At 44.6% G+C, this 23,426-nt stretch overlaps 1 protein-coding gene across 3 annotated transcripts in view; it reads right to left on the bottom strand.

Moving 5' to 3' along the window:
* The window catches only part of ACD (ACD shelterin complex subunit and telomerase recruitment factor), a 141,986-nt gene that overhangs the window by 43,784 nt on the left and 74,776 nt on the right, over window positions 1–23,426 (bottom strand). For 2 of the 3 annotated variants that reach the window (XM_073550121.1, XM_073550122.1), the window contains exon 11: window positions 18,665–18,790. In XM_073550121.1, the coding sequence (XP_073406222.1) occupies window positions 18,665–18,790 (126 nt within the window). Of the gene's footprint in view, window positions 1–9,862; window positions 9,909–18,664; window positions 18,791–23,426 lie in introns of all 3 variants that reach the window. The other variant, XM_073550123.1, reaches the window with a different exon arrangement.

The following is a 23,426-nucleotide window of genomic DNA, read 5'->3' as shown; positions in this document are numbered from 1 at the left end:
AGGTCCTTAAAGATGATTTCAGGGAATTAGGCTGTAAGCTTAAAGCAAGGACCTCCAAGGTGGTATTTTCGGAAATACTTCCTGTACCACGTGCCACACCAGAGCAGAGAGGCAACGGGAGATTAGGGAGGTTAATAAGTGGCTCAGGAATTGGTGTACGAAGGAGGGGTTTGGGTTCCTGCAGAACTGGGCCGACTTCTCAGTTGGCTACAGGTTCTACGCTAGGGACGGGCTGCACCTCAATGGGGAGGGTGCAGCTGTGCTGGGGGAGAAAATGGCTAGAAGGTTGGAGGAGTGTTTAAACTAGGGACGGGGGGGGAAGGGTATTCCTTTCATAGGAGGGGAAGACAGTGCAGATAGAGACCTGGGCACAAATAATGACATTGGGGGTGGGGTTAGAACAGTTAATAATTTAAGAAAGAATAGAGGTACAGAGAGATACATAAAGTGCATGTATACTAATGCCAGAAGCCTTGCCAACAAAATGGAGGAATTGGAGTTAATGTTGTTGGAACATAATTATGACATGGTGGGGATATCTGAGACATGGCTGGATGAGAGCCACAACTGGGCGGTTAATTTACAGGGCTATAGTCTGTTCAGAAATGACCGAACAAATAAGCGAGGGGGAGGTGTGTGTTTATATGTAAAATCATCCTTAAAACCCATCCTTCGTGATAATATATATGAGTCTAATGAAAATGTAGAGTCCCTGTGGGTGGAGATAAGGGGAGGGGGGAAAAATAATAAATTACTGATAGGGGTTTGTTATAAGTCTCCAAAAATATTGGAAGCAACAGAGAATATCTTCATAAAGCAAATAGATGAAGCTGCGACTCAAGGAGAAGTCATTATTATAGGGGACTTCAACTACCCTGAAATACATTGGGGAACCGAAACCTGCAGTTCCAGCAAAGGTAATAGGTTTTTGACTACTATGAGAGACAATTACCTTTCACAACTGGTTCAGGACCCAACAAGAGGGGGGGCACTGCTAGACCTAATATTAACCAACAGGCCAGACCGCATATCAAATGTAAGGGTTGGGGGTCACTTGGGTAATAGTGATCACAAATTAATAAGTTTTCATGTATCCTTTAATAAGATGTGTAGTAGAGGGGTTACAAGGACACTAAACTTCAGGAAAGCAAATTTCCAACGGATGAGAGATGATCTTGGTGGAATTAACTGGGACGATATCCTGAGACATAAAAATACACAAAGAAAATGGGAGACGTTTATTAGCATTCTGAGTAGGACCTGTGCACAATATATACCATATGGGAATAAACATGCTAGAAATAGGAGGAAACCACTATGGCTAAATAGAGCTGTAAGGGGCGCAATAAGAGATAAAAATAAAGCATTTAGAGAATTAAAGCAAGTAGGTAGTGATGAGGCATTAAATAAATACAGAAAATTAAATAAATTCTGTAAAAAGCAAATCAAGACGGCAAAGATTGAGACAGAGAGACTCATTGCCAGAGAAAGTAAAAATAATCCCAAAATATTCTTTAACTACATAAATAGTAAGAAGCTAAAAAATGATAGTATTGGTCCCCTTAAAAATAGTCTGGGTGAAATGGTGGATGAGGAAAAAGCCAATATGCTAAATGACTTTTTTTCAACAGTATTTACACAAGAAAATCCCATGACGGATAACGTGATCAGGGATAAAAATTCTCCGTTAAATGTCACCTGCTTCACCCAGCAGGAAGTACGGCGGCGTCTAAAAAGCACTAAAATTGACAAATCCCCGGGCCCGGATGGGATACACCCCCGAGTACTGCAGGAATTAAGCACAGTCATAGATAGACCATTATTTTTAATCTTTAAAGATTCCATAATAACAGGGTCTGTACCACAGGACTGGCGAATAGCAAATGTGGTGCCAATATTTAAAAAGGGGACAAAAACTGAACTTGGAAATTATAGGCCAGTAAGTTTAACCTCAACTGTGGGTAAAATCCTGGAGGGTTTTCTAAGAGATACTATACTGGAGTATCTGGAGAAGAATAACCTTATGACCCAATATCAACATGGGTTTACAAGGGACCGTTCCGGTCAGACTAATCTGATAAGCTTTTATGAAGGGGTAAGTTCCGGACTGGACCAAGGGAATGCAGTGGACGTAGTGTACATGGACTTTTCAAAAGCTTTTGATACGGTGCCACACAAAAGGTTGATACATAAAATGAGAACATTGGGGATAGGGGAAAATATGTGTAGGTGGGTTAAGAGCTGGCTCAGGGAAAGGAAACAAAGGGTGGCTATTAATGGACCACACTCGGACTGGGTCACAGTTAGCAGTGGGGTACCACAGGGGTCAGTTTTGGGCCCGCTTCTTTTTAACATATTTATTAATGACCTTGTAGGGGGCATAGAGAGCAGAATTTCAATATTTGCAGATGACACTAAACTCTGCAGGGTAATCAATACAGAGGAGGACAATTTTATATTACAGGAGGATTTATGTAAACTAGAAGCTTGGGCTGATAAACGGCAAATGAGCTTTAATGGGGATAAATGTAAGGTCATGCACTTGGGTAGAACGAACAAGATGTATAATTATGTGCTTAATTGTAAAACACTGGGCAAAACGGTCACTGAAAAAGACCTGGGTGTATGGGTGGACGACAAACTCACATTTAGCGGCCAGTGTCAGGCAGCTGCTGCAAAGGCAAATAAAATAATGGGATGCATTAAAAGAGGCATAGCTGCTCATGAGGAGAACATAATTTTACCTCTATATAAGTCACTAGTGCGACCACACTTAGAATATTGTGTACCGTTCTGGTCTCCGGTGTATAAGAAAGACATAGCTGAACTGGAGCGGGTGCAGAGAAGAGCGACCAAGGTTATTAGGGAACTAGGGGGTCTGCAATACCAAGACAGGTTATTACACTTGGGGTTATTTAGTTTGGAGAATTGAAGGCTTAGGGGTGATCTTATTACAATGTATAAATACCGTATATACTCGAGTATAAGCCGACCCCCTAATTTTGCCACAAAAAAACTGGGAAAACTTATTGACTCGAGTATAAGCCTAGGGTGGGAAATGCTCCATAGATTATTCCCCCATATGGTGTCCCCAGAAGAAGCTCCATAGATTGTTCCCCCATATACTGCCCCCATAAGAAGCTCCATAGATTGTTCCCCCATATGCTGCCCCCATTAGAAGCTCCATAGATTATTCACCCATATGCTGCCCCCATTAGAAGCTCCATATTGTTCCCCCATATACTGCCCCCCATATGCTGCCCCCATTAGAAGCTCCATAGATTATTCCCCCATATGCTGCCCCCATAAGAAGCTCCATATTGTTCCCCCATATACTGCCCCCCATAAGCAGCTCCAGATTATTCCCCCATATACTGCCCCCCATAAGAAGCTCCATAGATTGTTCCCCCATATACTGCCCCCATTAGAAGCTCCTAAAGATTATTCCCCCATATGCTGCCGCTGCTGCAGCATGTAAAAATAAAAAAAATGACATACTCACCTCTCCGTCGCTGGGTGTCAGATACTCACCTGTCCTGCGTCCATGGCTGCTCACCGCTATCTGCCACGTCATCAGTCAGTGACGTTCAGACTGCAGGGAGCGCGGCGCGCACTAATCACGTCACCGCGCCCTCTGCTGTCTCAAGTCACTGACCGATGACAGACAGCAGCAAGCAGCCATGGACGCAGGACAGGTGAGTATCGCTATACTTACCCGTCCTGACACTGTCGCTTGAGCCCCAAGCTTCTCCGCGCTCTCTCTTACTGCGTTCAGCGGTCACGTGATACCGCTCATTAAAACTCATGAATATGCGCATATTCATGAGTTTTAATGAGCGGTACCACGTGACCGCTGAAGGCAGGAACAGAGAGCGCGGAGAAGCTGGGGGCTCAAGAGACAGCGTCAGGACGGGTAAGTATGACCTGACACCCCCGCCCCTCTCCCCCTCGGTGTATATGACTCGAATATAAGCCGAGAGGGGGACTTTCAGCCCAAAAAAACGGGCTGAAAATCTCGGCTTATATTCGAGTATATACGGTATATGCGGGGACAATACCAAGACCTTTCTAATGATCTTTTTACTCTTAGACCTGTGACGGGGACAAGGGGGCATCCTCTACGTCTGGAGGAAAGAAGGTTTAAGCAATCTCACAGACGCGGATTCTTTACTGTAAGAGCAGTGACACTATGGAACTCTCTGCCATATGTTGTTGTAATGAGTGATTCCCTACTAAAATTTAAGAAGGGACTGGATGCCTTTCTTGGAAAGTATAATATTACAGGGTATATACACTAGTTACCTTAATATTGCGTTGATCCAGGGAGCTAGTCTGATTGCCGTATGTGGAGTCGGGAAGGAATTTTTTTCCCCAATGTGAAGCTTACTGTTGCCACATGGGTTTTTTTTGCCTTCCTCTGGATCAACATGTTAGGGCAAGTTAGGATAGGATATGGGTTGAACTAGATGGACTTAAAGTCTCCCTTCAACCTTAACTATGTAAATATGTAACAAAAAAATAGGAAAAAAAGGCAAATTGGACATAATTTCACACAAACCCCCCAAAATGGTCTGGACAAAATTGTTGGCGCCATTCCATAGGTAAACAACTTTGTTTCAAGCATTTGATGCTCGTTTCAACTCATCTGTGTCAAGTAACAGGTGTGGGCAATATGAAAATCACACCTGAATAGATAGAAAGGGGAAAAGTTGACTCAATCATTGAAGTGTTTGTGTGTGCCACACTAAGCATGGAGAACAGAAAGAGAAGAGAACTGTGAAGACTTAAGAACCAAAATTGTTGAACAATATCAACAAAGTTACAAGTCCACCTCCAGAAATCTTGATGTTCCTTGGTCCATGGTGCGCAACATAAACAAGAAGTTTACAACCCATGGCAGAGTAGCTAATCTCCTTGGACATGGATGGCAGAGAAAGATTGATGAAAGGTTGCAACGCAGGATAGTCTGGATGGTGGGTAAGCATACCTAATCAAGTTCTACAGAAATTCAAGGTGTCCTGCAGGCTCAGGGTGTATCTGTTGACATTTGAATTAAATGCTATGGCAGAAGATCCAGAAGGACCCAACTGCAACTAGACTGCAGTTTGCCAAAATAAATGTGAGTAAACCAAAATTCTTCTGGGAAAGCATCTTGTGGACAGATGAGATCAAAAAAGAGCTTACTGGTAAAGAACATCATTCTACTGTTTACCAAAAATGGAATGAGACCTACAAAGAAAAGAACACAGTACCTACAGGTAAATATAGTGGAGGTCCAAAGATGTTTTGGGGTTGATCTACTCCCTCTGGCACTGGGTATCTTTGACTGTGTTAAAGGCATTGTAAAATTTGAAGATTATCAAAGGATTTTGGGTCGCAATTTAGTGCCCAATGTCAGAAACCTAGGTTTGCATCCTAGGTCATGGCTCTTACAGCAGGATAGCGTCACCACACATACTTCAAAAAGCACCCATAAAGTGAGGGAAACAAAGTGCTGGAGAGTTCTGAAGTAGTCAGCAATTAATCTGGATCTAAATCCCATTGAATAACTGTGGTGAGATCTTAAAATTGCTGTTGGTAGAAAGCACCCTTCAAATATGAGACACCTGTACCAGTTTGCAAAAGATGAATGGTCCAAAGTTCCAGTTTAGAGGTGTAAGACGCTTGTTGATGGTTATGGGATGTAACTGATTGCAGTTATTCATTCCAAAGGGTGTGCAACCAAATATCAAGTTGAGGGTGCCAACAATTTTGCCTGGTGCATTTTTGGGGTTGTGTGAGAGACGGGGTTGTGTGAGAGACAGGGCAGTGGAGTCGGGGTCGTGGAGTCGGAGCCCATTTTGGTGGAGTCGGAATAAAATGGACCGACTCCTAAAATATATAATAAATTGGGTACAGTAGTTCAATGCAGTTTGTGGGGAATATTTTTTCATAAGAATTTGGGAAACTTAGGAAATGTCCTATAAATGTCTTTCCTACTCCTGATCTAAAGTGTAGACTTTCAGCTGAGATGAATCTGTGCTGCAGTTTATATTCATGATAAGTTGTGAAGCTCCTCCTCTTCCTCCTCTACAGATAAGGGGACAAATAAACACACAGTGAAGGAAAGCCTACTTTCATCTCAGAACTTCTGGAGTGAACAGGAAAGCAGGATTAAGGAAGGTTAGTACTTTTTAAAGCATATCTAAACTTTCAAAAAACTGTGCATAAATCCATAGTCCAGTATATGTTGTCTCTGTATGCTTGATGTTTTAGTTTGCTTTTCCTCTTAGCTCATGTTTGGAGAAATTAGCTGCTGTGATGACTTGTATACACTATACATAGAATATAAGGGGAAAAACTGTTTTCTAACATCTCAAATTTGGAAATACAGGAACAGGATCGATGAGGACATATATATGCGTGTGTGCGCGCTCTGGAATATGATTCAGAACAAACATGCTCCCTCCCTCCTCCCCTCTTCATAGACTGTGAAGAAATATGATGTGAAGCATTTAGTGAGCTGTACCCTGAGACAAGCTTGACATTGAAAGTTCAGAGTAAAGCTATCTAACAACATATTTTACAAACTTTATACTTATCTGTCCTATTGATTTATGCAAAGATTGATTTATTTCTATCCTAAATCATACAGTGCATGATTCCCTATTCTTGCAAGCATTACAATATACCTTTTTTTTTTACAGGACAAAATTATTTTGAAAGCAAATTTACATAATTATAAAATGTCCAAGAAGCATCTTATGAAGTCAGCTGTATTTGAGCATTTCACAGTGAATCAAGATAAAAAAACATTTTGTGTGTCAGTGTATAAGTGACCCAGATGAAAACAAATGCTGTGATGCCAAAATCAGTGCATACTAAGGCAGTTTTAAAAATGCTCCTTCAAGAGCTTCCAATCTAAAAAGACATTTACAATGATGCAACCCAGAAGTTTACATAGTTGTGATTGAAAAAGATCACAGCAGCACCAGGTAACCAGAGACCAGCACTTCCTGCCAGGCAAATGAGGAGGAAAGAGCGTCTCAAACGTCAGTTACAAGATATTTTGTAAGTAAAGTTACTGTAACAATGACAGCAGATGTGTTTAAAAGACAGCCCATCGAGCTTGTTGTGAAGGACAGTGTACCATTATCACTATTTGCACAACTTGCTTTTACAGCTCTTAATGGAGAAATGGCCCGCAAACTTGACGTTTCTCTGGAAAGAGAAAGTATTAGAAAATTAGTGATTGAAGAAGCCCTTAACCAAAAGGAAGATCTTAAAAAGACTTGCAAGAGACTCTCTGTGTTTCTGAAAATGGATGCCTGCACACGTCACAGAGTGGACTATTTTTCTATCAACGGTTGATATATTTGTGATAACAAAAAAATTGTTACGACGCTGGCAGTAAAAGACACTAAAGCTAATCACAGCAGTCAGTTCCTCCAGACCTTAGTGGAAAAAGTCCTGCAAGATTATGAACTCACAAAACAACAGGTTCTTGCTATTGTAACTGAATGTTTCAAGCATGATAAGTACAATTAAACTGATGAACGAGAATAATGAAGGTGAACAGCAGCTAGAAGAACATTTCACATTCAGTATATTGGAGATGGAAGGCCACAGTCCTGTTCCCGTAAGGGAGGAACAAACAGATATTATTACAGAAGAACAGCAACATGATTCTTTTCAATTAGATGATCTTGTGGAAGCTGCTTCACACCTCTTTCCTATTCATCACATGCGCTGTGTTGGGCACATGATGCAGCTGGCAATAAGAGATAATCAGGAAGAGGGACATGCTAGAGCTATGATTAGCAAAGTGAGGAAATCGGCTAATGCTGCCAGAACCCCTAAAATTGATTCCATCTTGAAGAGACGTGCTGGAAAAGGGGCGATTGTGGATCAAGCTATTCTGTGGGGCAGCACCTATTTAATGATAGATTGCTTGAGCTGAAACCCTTCCTTGTATATATGGCCAACCCTCAGGTAACAATACATGAAGGTCAATGGACACAGGTGGCTGAAGTGAAGGAAGTCCTTCATTATCCAATTACAGTTACTAAAAAGTTACAAGCTGAGGATTTAACTCCTGGCATTTTTATAAAGGAGTGGAAGAACTTGTTGCTTTGCCTGTCCCAAAGAGGAGGTTTAATCACAGATGGCATTGCTGCTTCATTGAAATGGAGAGATCAACAGCTTACTAAAGGAAAAGAAGCTCTGATTGAGGCAGCAGTTAGGATGAGTGGGCGACAGGACAGCAAAGAGCAAGAAGACTCGGGTCCTGCCAGTGCTGCTGCCGCTGTTTCTTCATCCTTATCCGATGAGGAGTTTGATTTCGACAAGTATTTGGATGACATGGAGCAAGCAAAGCATTTCCACAGGGAAAAAGATTCCACTCCCATAGAAAACAGATTGACCATATTTCAGCAAAATTTTTCACTTGCTCTCAAAGAAGTAGAAGAGTTCAATCGTTCATCTAAACTGACTGTGCACGAGGCAATTTATTTATACCCGGAAATTCCTTTATACCCTGAAATTGTTAGAGATGTTGTCTATGTGGTTACTGCTTTGCCAGCAACCCAAGTTATTGTAGAGAGGTTGTTCTCTAGCCTTAAAATAATTAGGTCAGATTTGAGGTCATCTATGAATGAGGACTTGAGGGAGGCGATACTATTTCTCAGAACAAAGTCATAGACTGCACAAATGTTATTCAGTACATTTTTACTGAAAACTGTTTTTTTCCCCCCACTTACTGGCATAGTGTATAATAAATTGTAAATATGTTAAAAAAAAATGTGTTCTAAAGTTGTATTCCAATAAATATACTTTATGTTTTATGTAAATGGCTTGATTCTTGCATCATAATAATGATTAAAAGCCTGATGGTACCATTTTACTACAGTAAATTTATCACTTAAACATGAGCCGTATATGAGGGAGTCGGAGTCGTGGAGTCAGAGGTTTGGCTTACCGACTCCACAGCCCTGGTGTGAGATTAAGGAGGTCAGAGGAACTGGCCAAGGAGCTCAGAGACAGAATTGTGGCAAGGCACAGATCTGGCCAAGGTTACAAAAGAATTTCTGCAGTACTCAAGGTTTCTAAGAGCACCGTGGCCTCCATCATAACCCTTAAATGGAAGACGTTTGGGACCACCAGAAGTCTTCCTAGACCTGGCTGTCCAGCCAAACTGAGCAATTATGGGAGAAGAGCCTTGGTGAGAAAGGAAAAGAAGAACCCCAAGATCACTATGGCTGAGCTCCAGAGATGCAGTAGGGAGATGGGATAAAGTTCCACAAAGTCAACTATCACTTCAGCCCTCCTCCAGTCAGGCCCTTATGGCAGAGTGGCCAGACAGAAGTCTCTCCTCAGTGGAACACAAATGGAAGTCCGCATAGAGTTTGCTAAAAAAAAAAAAAAAAAAAAAAAAAAAAAAAACACACATGAAGGACTCCCAGACTAAGAGAAATAAGGTTTTCTGGTCTGATGACATGAAGCTAGACCTTTTTGGTGATAATTCTAAGCGGTGTGTGTGTGTAGAAAACCAGACACTGCTCATCACCTTCCCAATAAAATCCCAACAGTAAAGCATGGTGGTGGCATCATGCTATGGGGATGTTTTTCAGCTGCAGGGACAGGACAACTGGTTGCCATTGAAGGAGACATGAATGCGGCCAAGTACAGAGATATCCTGGATGAAAACCTCTTCCAGAGTGCTCTGGACCTCAGACTTGGCCAAAGGTTCACCTTCCATCAAGACAATGACCCTAAGCACACAGCTAAAATAACAAAGGTGTGGCTTCAGAACAACTCTGTGATCATTCCTGACTGGCTCAGCCAGAGCCCTGACCTAAACCCAATTGAGCATCTCTGGAGAGACCTGAAACTGGCTGTCCACCATCCAACCTGACAGAACTGGAGAGGATCTGCAAGAAAGAATGGAAGAGGATCCCCAAATCCAGGTGTGAAAAACATGTGGCATCATTCCCAAGAAGACTCATCGCTGTACTAGCTCAAAAATGTGCTTCTACTCAATACAGAGAAAAGGGTCTGAATACTTTTAACCATGTGATATTTCAGTTTTTCTTTTTTAATAAATTGGCAAAAATTTCTACATTTCTGTTTTTTTTTTTCAGTCAAGATGGGGTGCAGAATGTACATTAATGAGAAAAAAAGTTAGCTCCTCCTCAGCAGGGTACACCCACCTACTGGCATAAAGCTTGTCAGAGTGAAAAAACAGTAGGAGAAGCAACAACAAAGACCTACACATAAGCCCATTAGAGTCATAAACTAGAGCGGGTGCTGTGTCCCCCCAATGAAGGCTCCAAGAAAGATTTTACAGTGAGTACCAAAAATCCTTTTTTCTTTATCACTTCCTTGGGGGACACAGGTAACCATGGGATGTCCTAAAGCAGTCCCAAGGGAGGGAACAAAATATTGTGCTCAAATCAGGTCAGGCAACTGCTGCTTGCAGAACCTTTCTACCCAGGCCAGCATCTACTGATGCATTCGTATGTACCCTGTAGAATCTTGCAAATATTTTAAGTGATGACCAGGTAGCGGTCTTGCAAATCTGGGTTGCAGAAAGCCTGGTGGCAAATGGCCCAGGAGGCCCCACCAAACGGGTGGAGTGGGCCCTTACTCCCAGAGGAGGTGGTCTATCCTTAATGCGATACGTCTAAACACAGTCAAGCAGATCCAGCGGGCGATTGTAGACTTGAAGGAAGGGGGTACCTTACGGTGACCCTCAGGAATGACAAGGCATCCGAACGTCTGAAGGAGACTACCTTAAGAAGGAATTGGTTGAAAGATCACCTTGTCCTGGTAGAGAATGAGAAAGGGGGAAGGCAAGATAGAGTTTTTAATTCTGAGACCCGTCTGATGGAAATGATTACAACCAAAAAGGCAACCTTCCAGGGGAGAAGGGAAATGTGATGTCCTGAATGGGTCAAGGGGGGGAGGGGGGAGGTCTCTGAAAAACACTTAAAACAAGGCTATGGTCCCACAGATCCACAGGGGGATGATATTGTAGCACTAGACCTGAAGGAAGGTCTTGACCTGAGGACGAGAGACCAAATTCTGTTGAAACAGAATTGAGAGCGCTGAGACCTGTACTAAGATACAAACCGGACACTGGCCATGATTGTAAGAGCGTCAGGATGGATCAAAGGGAAACACCAAGGTTACTTATCGGTAGCCGGTTTTTCAGGAGCCCATGACGGCACACATGAGAGAGTGGATCCGCCCAGTCAGGACAGGAACCCTACTGAAGATAAAAGGGTGGTACCTCTCTCCCGCTTCAGTTGGTTTACAGAGCATGAGATAGTACACATGGGTTAGTACACATGGTAAAACTATCACATTATATTTAACTAAAAAAGCACCCAAACTATAGTGCACACCAAAGGAGTGATAAGGAGGGGGAATATACAGGTGCCGTTATGGGCTCCGAAAAAAACGGCTACCGGTAACTAACCTTGGTGTTTTCCAATCTCCCATGACGGCACACGAGAGACTTTTGTAGAACAAGACACCTTAGGGAGGGACCACCGCTTGTAGCAACCTTCTACCAAAGGTTAGGTCAGTAGAGGAAGATAGATCAAGTCGGTAGTGCTTGAAAAAGGTCGAAGGACAGGACCAAGTAATGGGCCTTACAAATCTGCTCAATCGATACCTCAGCCTTCTCTGCCCAGGAGGTAGCCATGGCTCTGGTAGAGTGAGCCTTGATGCCTTCTGGAATCGGAGCACCACATGCAGAGTAGGATAACATAATGGCCTCCCTGATCCATCTGGCAATGGTACTCTTGGCTACCCCGTACCCTTTTCTACTACCCTGAAAGGCTACAAACAGGGACTGATCTTTCCTCCACTGACTAGTCACTGACATATATTGTAATATTAGAGTCAGTAATAAGCGGTCATAGAGGAGCGCTTAGGAAGCAACCCAGGGGCAGATTAGAATGTCAGGTCTCCACCGCAGCTCCAGCCGAAAACCTCCGATGGAGGATAGGAGCAATGAGAAAATGGAAAACTGTCTTAGGAGCGCAGAAAAGAGACTCAGACGAGAGATGGGGTTAAACCACAATGCGTTTCGACGGAGGATCCGTCTTCATCAGGTGGAATCCACCTGATGAAGACGGATCCTCCATCGAAACGTGTTGTGGTTTAACCCCATCTCTCGTCTGAGTCTCTTTCCTGCGCTCCTAAGACCGTTTTCCATTTTCTCATATATTGTAGTATGGCCCTCCTTACATCCAACGTATGGAACTTTTGCTCTCCAGGGTTCCTAGGATTATCACAACATGATGGCAAGGAGATCTCCTGAGTCCTATGGAACTTGAGGACCACCTTGGGGAGATAGGCCGGATCTGGTCTTAGAACCACTCTGTCATCAAAAATCTGAGTATATGGAGGGCATACAGACAGAGCTTGTAGGTCACTCACTCTACGGGCTGATGTTAAGGCTACTAGTAACACTGTTTTAAGTGTGAGTAGTTTTGGTGACAACTTCTGTAATGGCTCAAAGGGGTCTGTGGTTAAAGCCTCCAAGACTAGATTCAGGTCCCAGGGTGGTATCTTTGGGATGATGACCGGCCTAGACCTACCACAAGATTTTATGAAGCGGAACACCCACCTATTGGACGCTAGGTTGCAGTTATATAGGGCCCCCAGAGCTGAGACTTGGACTTTGAGGGTGCTGGTTGCTAACATGAGTTGTAGCCCCGCCTGTAGAAACTCTAGGATAGGTCCCACTGGAGCTACATCTCCTAAAGGGTTCCCCAGGAAGTCAAGGAACTTTTTCCACGTTCTACCGTAGATTCTAGATGTTATAGGTTTCCTACTCTTCAACAGGGTGGAGACTAACCCTGGTGAGAATCCCTGGCGACTGAGTAGTGCCCTCTCAAATTCCAGGCTGCCAGATGGAAGCCCTTCAACTGAGAGTGGACCACTGGTCCCTGGAAAGCAGGTCTGGAACCTCCGGTTAAGATCCATGGATCTGTTACTGACTAGTCTCAGAAGGGAGAACCAAGGCCTCCTCGGCCAGATGGAGCTATGAGAATTACTCTCGCTTGATCTTCCCTGATTTTCTTGACTACTATCGGAATCATTATAGGGGGGAATGCGTAGGCCAGGGAAAACTTCCAGGGAATTTGATGGCATCCACTGCGAATGGGTGTTCTTTTGGATTTAGTGAGCAGAACTTCCTGACTTTTCTGTTGTGTGAGGTGGCAAACAGGTCTATTTCTGATTTGCCTCGAGCTTGTGCTATTTGTTGGAAAACCTGGGGGTTTAGGGACCATTCCCCGTCTTAGGTGTCTGCGACTCAAGAAATCTGCTTGTTTATTTTCGACGCCTCTTACATGCAGTGCCGTGATGGATAACAGATGTTATTCTGCTAATTGGAAAAGTAGATTTGATATTTCCATGAGGCCCGGGATCTCATTCCCCCTGGTGGTTGATGAAAGCTACCACTGCACGATTGTCCGTCATGACTCGAGTGTGGCGGCCCCGAAGTAAGGGGAGAAAATGTTTCACCCACAGGTCTTTCACTTTTGAACCATGATCCCTTTCTAGCGAGGACCAGGTTCCTTATATTGAGTGGGATATCAGGTGTGCTCCCCACCCTGTAGCACTCGCATCTGTTGTAGTGATGTCCTTGACTGGTTTTTGCCACAGGACACCGGCTGTTAGATGCTCCTCTACCGTCCACCAGAGTAGGGAATCTCTTACGGCCTTGGAGAAATATAGGTCTGTCCACAAATTGAGAAAATAGATATCCGGCACCGTTGTGTGGAAAAATACCATGGATGTCTGCACATATATTTTTCACATTAATAAAAAAACACCTTAATCCCACTTGGAACGGGTGCTCAATCCCATGTTGAAAAAACAGAACATTTCATTGTGAAGAGAAAGAAAAAATAGGATGGCACTCACCGTTCATGTGAATCAAATCACTTTATTTCACATACACAAGGTATCGGCATAGGCACGGGAGCAATGTGCTGGAAGACGGACAACAGCCGTTTCGCGCTCAATACGCTTCAATAGGTCCTATGCTCAGAATACAGGTAATGCAAATAAAACACATGTGTGAATAATAACTCCTCCTCTTCAAGTGCAAGAATTGTCCTTGGTGCCCCTTTAATCTGAGTGCAAAAACTGTAAAAATGGGATCTGTGTATCACGAGGTAAAAGAATTTGTCTCATGTAAAACTGCCTTTGTGGTTTATGTCCTATTTGCCCATGCGGTTTTTTCTACATTGGCAAAACAATTCGGCCTCTTTACATCAGGTTTAGAGAACATTTTAATTCAATTACCACAGGAAAAGGAGTCCCTAGACTTATAGAACACATGAGGAAAATCCATGGTGGAAATGCGGAGGCACTGCGTTTTGCTGGTATTGAAAGTTTCTGCACCGCAATATGGAGGGAATCATGATAAGCGTCTTTTGCAGGTTGAAGCTAGATGGATTCTCCGCACTAAAGCCACAGGTCCATTAGGGTTAAATGAAAAGGTAGATATGGCTGTATTCCTTTGAATATTTAATATAAAGGAAGGAGAAAAAAAAAAAAAATTTAAGAGGTTTTTTTTTTTTTTTTAATTGTATTATAGTGCTGTAGAGGGAAATGTTTTTTATCTAGTTTTTTTCATTAAACAGTTTTTTTGGTAGAGGAGTCACAAGACATGCTCAGGTGAAGGGGAGGAGTTATTATTCACATGTGTTTTATTTGCATCACCTGTATTCTGAGCATAGGACCTGTAGAAGCGTATTGATTGCGAAACGGCTGTTGTCAGTCTTCCAGCACATTGCTCCCGTGCCTATGCCGATGCCTTGTGTATGTGAAATAAAGTGACTTGATTCACATGAACGGTGAGTGCCATCCTATATTTTCTTTCTCTTCACAAAGAAATATAGGTCTCCTTCTAAATGCCTTTTCAATTGTTTCTGTGCTGACAGAAATTCCCATTGCAGCTGTCTTAGATGAAACTGTGCCCACCCTACCGTGGGTATACATGATGTCAACGAGCCTAAAAGGGACATTGCGTTCCTCAGTGTCATAGCCGACCTTTGTATTGCTGTGCAAGCTAGGCCCCTTATCTTGGCCACTTTGTTCTCTGGTAGGAGGCAGAGCTGTCGCTTGGAGGCCAGTATTAACCCTAGGAAGGATTGCACCTTTACTGGTGTTAATCTTGACTTGGGAATGTTTACTATCCATCCCAATTCTATTAGAGTTGACGTCACTTCCTTTACTTGCTGAGTGCAGTGGGTCTCCGACCTCCCTACCACAAGGAAGTCGTCCAGGTATGGGACGATAACTATGTCCCAGGAACGAAGAAATGACATTACTTCGGCCATCACTTTGGTGAAAACTCTGGGGGCTGTAGACAGGCCAAACGGAAGGGCTGTGTATTGATAGTGTTTGACCTGACCTTGGACATAGAGTGCTACTCTTAAGTACTTCCGATACTCCCGATGGATTGGGATATGATAGTAGGCATCTTTTAAGTCTATCACTACCATGAGGCAGTGCTGGAACACGATTTTTTTGGCCGTATTGATTGACTCCATTTTGAAGGAGCAATTGTCTACCCACTGATTGAGCTTTGGTTTTTGTATCAAAAAGAGGGGTGGAGTAAAACCCCATTCCTTCTTCCTGAGATGGGACTTTCTGTAGGACTTGTTTCTGCACTAGTCCCAAGACCGCCGTCTCCAGGGCCAGTTGTTTCTCCTGGGCGCCATTATAAAGATTTCCTGGGCGGACGGATGAATTTTATTTTTAAACCATCCTTGATTATACTTAGGACCCATGAACTGGGGGAGATTTTTGCCTAGGATGAGAAGGAGAGAGAAAGCCTTCCCCCTACCTCTGACCTGATGTCATTGGGTAGATTTTTTGGAGGACGTGGAGGGCCCTTTAAACATATAGCCCGATCCTCTCTTTTCTTAAAGTCCCAATAACGACCCCTGTTAAATTTACTCCTCCGAAAGGATGTTTTTTTGGACTCGCCAGGAAATCGGGGAAAGCCTTTCTTCCTAACCCTTGCGTGCTCCAAAATTTCCTCCAGTTTTTTGCCGAAAAGGAATTGACCGTCACATGGGATGGAACACAGTCTATGTTTGGATGGCAAATCCCCCGGACATCCTTTAAGCCACAGGGCACGTCTTGCCGCATTGGACAAGCCTGCCGCTCTAGCTGTTAATCTTGCGGAATCTGCCAAGGCATTCGCTAGAAAAGCTGCTGCTCCGTGTACCAATTTTCGATAGTATTTCATCCCTATGAACTTTATCCCTAATTTGGTCTTCTATTTGTTGTAGCCAGACCATGAGGGCACGGGTGGAACAAGTACCAGCTATTGCCGGTTTTAACCCCCTCTGCCGATGGCTTCCCAGATGTGTTTTAAGAAGCCATCTGCCTTTTTATCAAGCGGGTTTTCAGCACGCCAGAGTCCTCTAATGGTAGCGATAACTTTTTTGAGGACCTAGCCACGGCACTATCAATTTTCGGGATCTTTTCCCAAGTTTCGGAGTATTTCTCCTCAAATGGGTACCGCCTCTTTGATGTAGAAGGTAAGATACCCGACCTCTCTGGCTTTTTCCATTCCCTGTCAATTAAAGCCTTTATCTTGTCATTGACAGGGAAGGTGCGTTTTCTCTTCCAGCCCTCCGAACATAACATCCTCCAATGACTTAGGTGTTTTTTCCTCCTTAAGGCCCATTGTAGACCTGATGGCTTTGACCACCTTTTTGTACGTCCTCTGTTGGGAAACACGAACGACCCCCTATATCGCTGTCCGAGGAGGATTCTGAGGACTGAGGAGAGGAAGAGGAGACGGAGGGGGACAGGGATCTTTCCCGACCTTCCTGCACTAGAGAGGCCTCTGAATCAGAATCCCTTTTGTGGCTTATTTTACCCGTCTTTTTAAGGGCTACCTTTAAGGAGCCTTTTACCTTCTCTTGTATTATAGCCCTAAGGCTAGTGACAAAATCAGAGGTCTCAACCCATATGGTTTTACTTATACAGTCAGCGCAGAAATTTTTCTGCCACTGAACTACTGTTCTTTGTTTTGCCTCTAGACTTCCTCGACCCCTAGTGATCAAGCAGAAATATGGAACCCCGTTACCATAAGGGTGACATTCACATAGATCACTCACCACCGCTGTCAATCAAGGGTACCGATTTCGGAGGCTGATCAGATGCACGTGACACGTTCTTTCTGGATGTTGAAGGGTCTTGCCAGTCAGGACGACTGCCGCTCCTACCACTCGAGCAGCTACTCCTGGTATGCTGGCGGCTCGGCAAGGCATATGGCGAGAGCTCCTGTAGAAAAGGCTGCTGCTGCGGCTCTTCTTGCCCCACTTCCATTATCAAGCTCTGGGCACGAGTGGTCATCCCTCCTTTATGAGGGATCCACTGCACTCCCCACCTTCTCCGGTGCCCATCGACAGCCTCTCCTCCCCTGCCACGCCGCCGGGATGGATTCTACTGCACGGTGTTTTTTCCATGGGTGCCGCCATCTTGGATCTGGCGCCCGCCCCCAACGCTATGCGGGCTCGCCTATTCCCAGCGTGCCTTGCGCGTGACATCAGAGGGGCGTGACCCAGAAGCGGCCGCCCCTCCTGGACTTCCTGGATGCCGGCAGACATGGAGGTGCCTTGCTGCACCCACGCCCACACGGCGCTTCCACCTCCGAAGCCCAGTGCACAGGCTTTGCCTGTTCTTCCACGCTGGCACAGGGGTGGGCAGGTATGAACTTCTTGACACCGCCGTCTTCAGCGCACGGGTCCCTGTCAGGACAGGAAACCCAACTGAAGCGAGGGAGAGGCACCGCTCTTTTATTTTCAGTAGGGTTCCTGTCCTGACTGCGTGGATCCCCTCTCTCATCTGTGCCGTCATGGGAGACAGGAAAAAAGACATGGGAGCTGTGTGGCTGTCTTCACACCAGCGATAAAAGGCTTTCTAGTTCCGATGATAAATGCATGAAGACGAGGGATTCCTTGCCATTATTTGGTCTGTATGACCTGGGATGAGAAGCCTGGATGCCTCAGGACTGTGGCTTCAACAGCCATGCCATTAAATTAAAAGACCAAGAATTCTGGTGGAAGAGACAACCCTGAGAGAGTACGTCTGGTCGGTCTGGGAGTTTCCAGGATATATCTGCGAGTAGGTTGACTAACTCTGTGTACCAGGCTCTTCTGTGCCATTCTGGGGCCACTAAGATTACTGGAACTCCGTCCGCCTTTATCATCTTGAAGAGTCAGAAAAAGACGGATCTGGAATCAAACCCAAGTCTGCCTCCTACAGACACTAAACTAAAACCGACAAGCTTTGCGCCAGTTGGTGGGTGTACCACCTTGCTAGGGAAGAGCCAACTTTTTTGGCCTAGTATCAGCCTCCTAGCGACTGAAGCAAACACCTATGGATACCCGTGTCCCCTAGTGAAGCAATAAAATTACACATCCGGAATCACGTTGTTTTCCCACTGCAACAGGTCGATTTAATTCCTTTTAGTGTTTCAGCTACAAATTAAGACATTGCTGTCCCCTAATTAATGTCATATTTGCCATATTTTATTGTACTGTGCTTACCACTAATATATATCTCAATTAATAAAAATACTATGGTTTCTTGTGGACTTTTATTTCATTAAGGGATCATCTCATGCTATCATACTCACCAGAACTCGTAGCAATGCTGACGCAAATGGACTGTAGCTTGTTCCAGGGATTTTGAGATTGACCGTTTGGCTCTTCTTCTATGGGTTCCTCATAAGGTGTAGATGGCGCTGTACTGTATGGTTGTGCTGGAATAAATTGATCAATTAGGGGAGAACAGAAATTAGCTGACAAAACTTAAAAAGGACACACATTGCAGATTTAGAGACAATCTTGAGTTTTGGTTGGTAAAGGTCTTGAAGTGCAAAGACCTTTTTTAAAGTGACTACGAGCACCGAGATCAGTAGACTGATACTGAGAAAATACCATGTTCCCAAAATAAATATTATGCACTCCACATGTTTGGCTACCTGCAAGTTCACTAGTTACTTAGATACAGAAAAATATAGAAATTCTGTTTATAATTATGCCAATCCCAAAGGTTATAAAAAGATCCCAAGGGTTTGGTATTCTGAACAGTGTTTTTCCAATAGCACAAGACAAAACAAATCTCTACTGCACGTCTGCACAAGCAAAAAGTATATATCAAAAGCCCGTGTATTAGTCCCCATATCACTACTCAGCACCAAATAATACCCAAATACGTAAAACGACTTACAAATCTGGAACACACTATATGGCACATACCGATGCATCTCACAAAATTAGAATATCATCAAAAAGTTAATTTCAGTTCTTCAATACAAAAAGTAAAACTCATTCTATAGAGTCATTACAAACAGAGTGATCAATTATTTCAAGGGTTTATTTCTGTGAGGCTGTGTGCCCACGTTGCATTTTTTGCGTTTCCGCCGCGTTTTTGCCACAGCGGAAACGCTTAAAAAAACGCATTCCCATCCTATGGGATTCCGGAGTTGCTGTGGCAGTGCTGCAGATTTTACCACTGTGGAATCACATAGCGGTAAAATCCGCAGCATGTCCATTATTTCTGCAGAATCGCGGTGATTCCGCCACCATAGGATTGCACTGAAATGTTCACTTTACGCATGTGGCTATGCCCACCATGCGTTAAGTGAGCGCTTCATGTGCGGATGGTACCCAGGGTCTGGAGGAGAGGAGACCATGTGACCGCTGAAGGAAGGAAGAGCTGCCGGAGACCGTAGGAGTCAGAGAAGCTGAGCTGCAGAGACCGTGCCAGGAGGGGGTAAGTATATCTAATATTCACCTGTCCCGGGTCCATCGCTGCTCACCACTGTCTGCTGCGTCCTGTGTCAGTGACGTTTAGGCAGCAGGGGGCGCAGTGACGTGGTTAGTGTGCGCCGCGCCCTCTGCTGGCTGAACAGTCACTGACACAGGAAGCAGCAGACAGCGGTGAGCAGCGATGGACCCCGGACAGGTGAATATCTCAGGTGCCGGGTCCTGAGGAGGAGAGGTGAGTATGTCGTTATTTTTTTTTTTAGAGCAGCAGCAAATGGGGGCATAATATATGGAGCATCTTATGGGGGCAGCATATGGGGGCATAGTCTATAGGGCAGCATATGGGGGCCTAGTCTATGGGGCAGCACATGGGGGCCTAGTCTATGGAGCAGCACATGGGGGCCTAGTCTATGGAGCAGCACATGGGGGCATAGTCTATGGAGCAGCACATGGGGGCATAGTCTATGGAGCAGCACATGGGGGCATAGTCTATGGAGCAGCACATGGGGGCATAGTCTATGGAGCAGCACATGGGGGCATAGTCTATGGAGCAGCACATGGGGGCATAGTCTATGGAGCAGCACATGGGGGCATAGTCTATGGAGCAGCACATGGGGGCATAGTCTATGGAGCAGCACATGGGGGCATAGTCTATGGAGCAGCACATGGGGGCATAGTCTATGGAGCAGCACATGGGGGCATAGTCTATGGAGCAGCACATGGGGGCATAGTCTATGGAGCAGCACATGGGGGCATAGTCTATGGAGCAGCACATGGGGGCATAGTCTATGGAGCAGCACATGGGGGCATAGTCTATGGAGCAGCACATGGGGGCATAGTCTATGGAGCAGCACATGGGGGCATAGTCTATGGAGCAGCACATGGGGGCATAGTCTATGGAGCAGCATATGGGGGCATAGTCTATGGAGCAGCATATGGGGGCATAGTCTATGGAGCAGCATATGGGGGCATAGTCTATGGAGCAGCATATGGGGGCATAGTCTATGGAGCAGCATATGGGGGCATAGTCTATGGAGCAGCATATGGGGGCATAGTCTATGGAGCAGCATATGGGGGCATAGTCTATGGAGCAGCATATGGGGGCATAGTCTATGGAGCAGCATATGGGGGCATAGTCTATGGAGCAGCATATGGGGGCATAGTCTATGGAGCAGCATATGGGGGCATAGTCTATGGAGCAGCATATGGGGGCATAGTCTATGGAGCAGCATATGGGGGCATAGTCTATGGAGCAGCATATGGGGGCATAGTCTGTGGAGCAGCATATGGGGGCATAGTCTGTGGAGCAGCATATGGGGGCATAGTCTATGGAGCAGCATATGGGGGCATAGTCTATGGAGCAGCATATGGGGGCATAGTCTATGGAGCAGCATATGGGGGCATAGTCTATGGAGCAGCATATGGGGGCATAGTCTATGGAGCAGCATATGGGGGCATAGTCTATGGAGCAGCATATGGGGGCATAGTCTATGGAGCAGCATATGGGGGCATAGTCTATGGAGCTGCATATGGGGGCATAGTCTATGGAGCTGCATATGGGGGCATAGTCTATGGAGCTGCATATGGGGGCATAGTCTATGGAGCTGCATATGGGGGCATAGTCTATGGAGCTGCATATGGGGGCATATTCTATGGAGCAGCATATGGGGGCATATTCTATGGAGCAGCATATGGAGGCATATTCTATGGGGCAGCATATGGGCATATTCTATGGGGCAGCAAATGGGGGCATAATCTATGGCGCAGCATATGAGGGCATAATCTATGGAGAATCATATGGGGGCATAATCTATGAAGCATCTTATGGGGGCATAATCTATGAAGCATTTTATGGGGGCATAATCTATGGAGCATCCAAGTGAAAGACAGGGTTCGGCACTGCTCCTTAACCCCAAAGCAGTTCCGTGACTGCAATCCAAATCACGCACCTGGACCGAACGCCATAAAACCATCAGTACGGGTGCTCAATCCAATGAAAAACCTGAAATCAGATTATGTAGAAAAAATAAGTAAGGATGGCACTCACCGTTCTATCGTGAAAATTCTTTATTGGTTAAAAGGCATTGGCTTGGAAGGAATGTACTGAACGTACTTGGGACCTGCTGAAGCGCAAGTGTGTGAAACGGCCGTTGTCCAACCTCAGTACATTCCTCCCGAGCCAATGCCTTTTAACCAATAAAGAATTTTCACGATAGAACGGTGAGTGCCATCCTTTCTTATCTTTTCTACATAATCTAATCTATGGAGCATCTTATGGGGCATAATCTATGGAGCATTTTATGGAGCATCTTATGGGGGAATAATCTATGGAGCATCTTATGGGGCCATAACCTTTATGAAGCATTATATGGGGCACATTATTCTATGGAGCATCTTATGGGGGCATTATTAACCTTTGTGCAGCATTATATGGGGTATATTTTGTATGGAGCATCTTATGGGGCCCATCATGAACTGTATGAAGCATTATATGGGGCTCCTGATTCAGTATGGATATTCAAAAACATTTAACCTACTGATGTCTCAATTAATTTTACTTTTATTGGTATCTAATTTTATTTTTGAAATTTACCAGTAGCTGCTGCATTTTCCACCCTAGGCTTATACGCGAGTCAATAAGTTTTCCCAGTTTTTTGTGGCAAAATTAGGGGGTCAGCTTATACACGAGTATATACGGTACTTACCCTCTGTCGGCCTCCGAAGTCCTCCCAGCCCTCATGGCGCTTCTGGCAACTTCCATTCCCAGGGATGCATTGCGCGAATGACGTCTGATGACATGGCAGTCTCGTGAGACCGCTATGTCATCAGAGGTCATTCGTGCAATGCATCCCTGGGAACAGAAGTTGCCAGCAGTGTGGCTGAGGGCCGGGAGGATTCAGGGGGCTGACAGAGGGTAAGTATATCTCCATTTTTTATTTTTTTTTTTTATTATTTTTAACATACTATCATTTACTATTGATGCTGCATAGGCAGCATCAATAGTAAAAAGTTGGTCACACTTGTCAAGCACTATGCTTGACAAGTATGACCAACCTGTCAATCATTTTTCCAAGTAATGCTTCAAATCGGGTGGAAAAGCGCAAGCATTCTGCAAGCTTAAAACGCTTGTATTTTGTAGGAAAATGCCTGCAATTTCCGCATGCGTTTTACCCGCGGCGGGGAGTTGCGGAAATGCTGCGGACATTTCTGCATTGATGTTTATGGCTTACAGCCAGTGAAAACCCAAAAGTCACTCAGTAAATTAGAATACTTTAGAACACCAGGTTGAAAAAATAATTTTAAAATCCGAAATGTTGGCCCACTGAAATGTATGTTCAGTAAATGCACTCAATACTTGGTCGGTGATCCTTTTGGTATCAATTCCAGCATCAATGCGGCGTGGCTTAAAGGTGATCAGCCTGTGGCACTGCTGAGGTGTTATGGAAGCCCAGGTTGCTTTGATAGCAGCCTTCAGCTCATCTGCATTGTTGTGTCTGGTGTCTCTTATCTTCCTCTTGACAATACTCCGTAGATACTCTATGGTGTTAAGGTCAGGCGAGTTTGCTGGCCAATCAAGCATAGTGATACTGTTGTTTGTAAACCAGGTATTGGTAATTATGGCAGTGT

Source organism: Dendrobates tinctorius, unplaced genomic scaffold (genome assembly GCF_039654945.1).
Source record: "Dendrobates tinctorius isolate UK_male_01 unplaced genomic scaffold, ASM3965494v1 ptg000163l, whole genome shotgun sequence".
NCBI classification, from domain to species: Eukaryota; Metazoa; Chordata; class Amphibia; order Anura; family Dendrobatidae; genus Dendrobates; species Dendrobates tinctorius.
The sequence above is the reverse complement of the archived record's forward strand: the minus strand, read 5'-3'. Positions and strand labels throughout refer to the sequence as shown.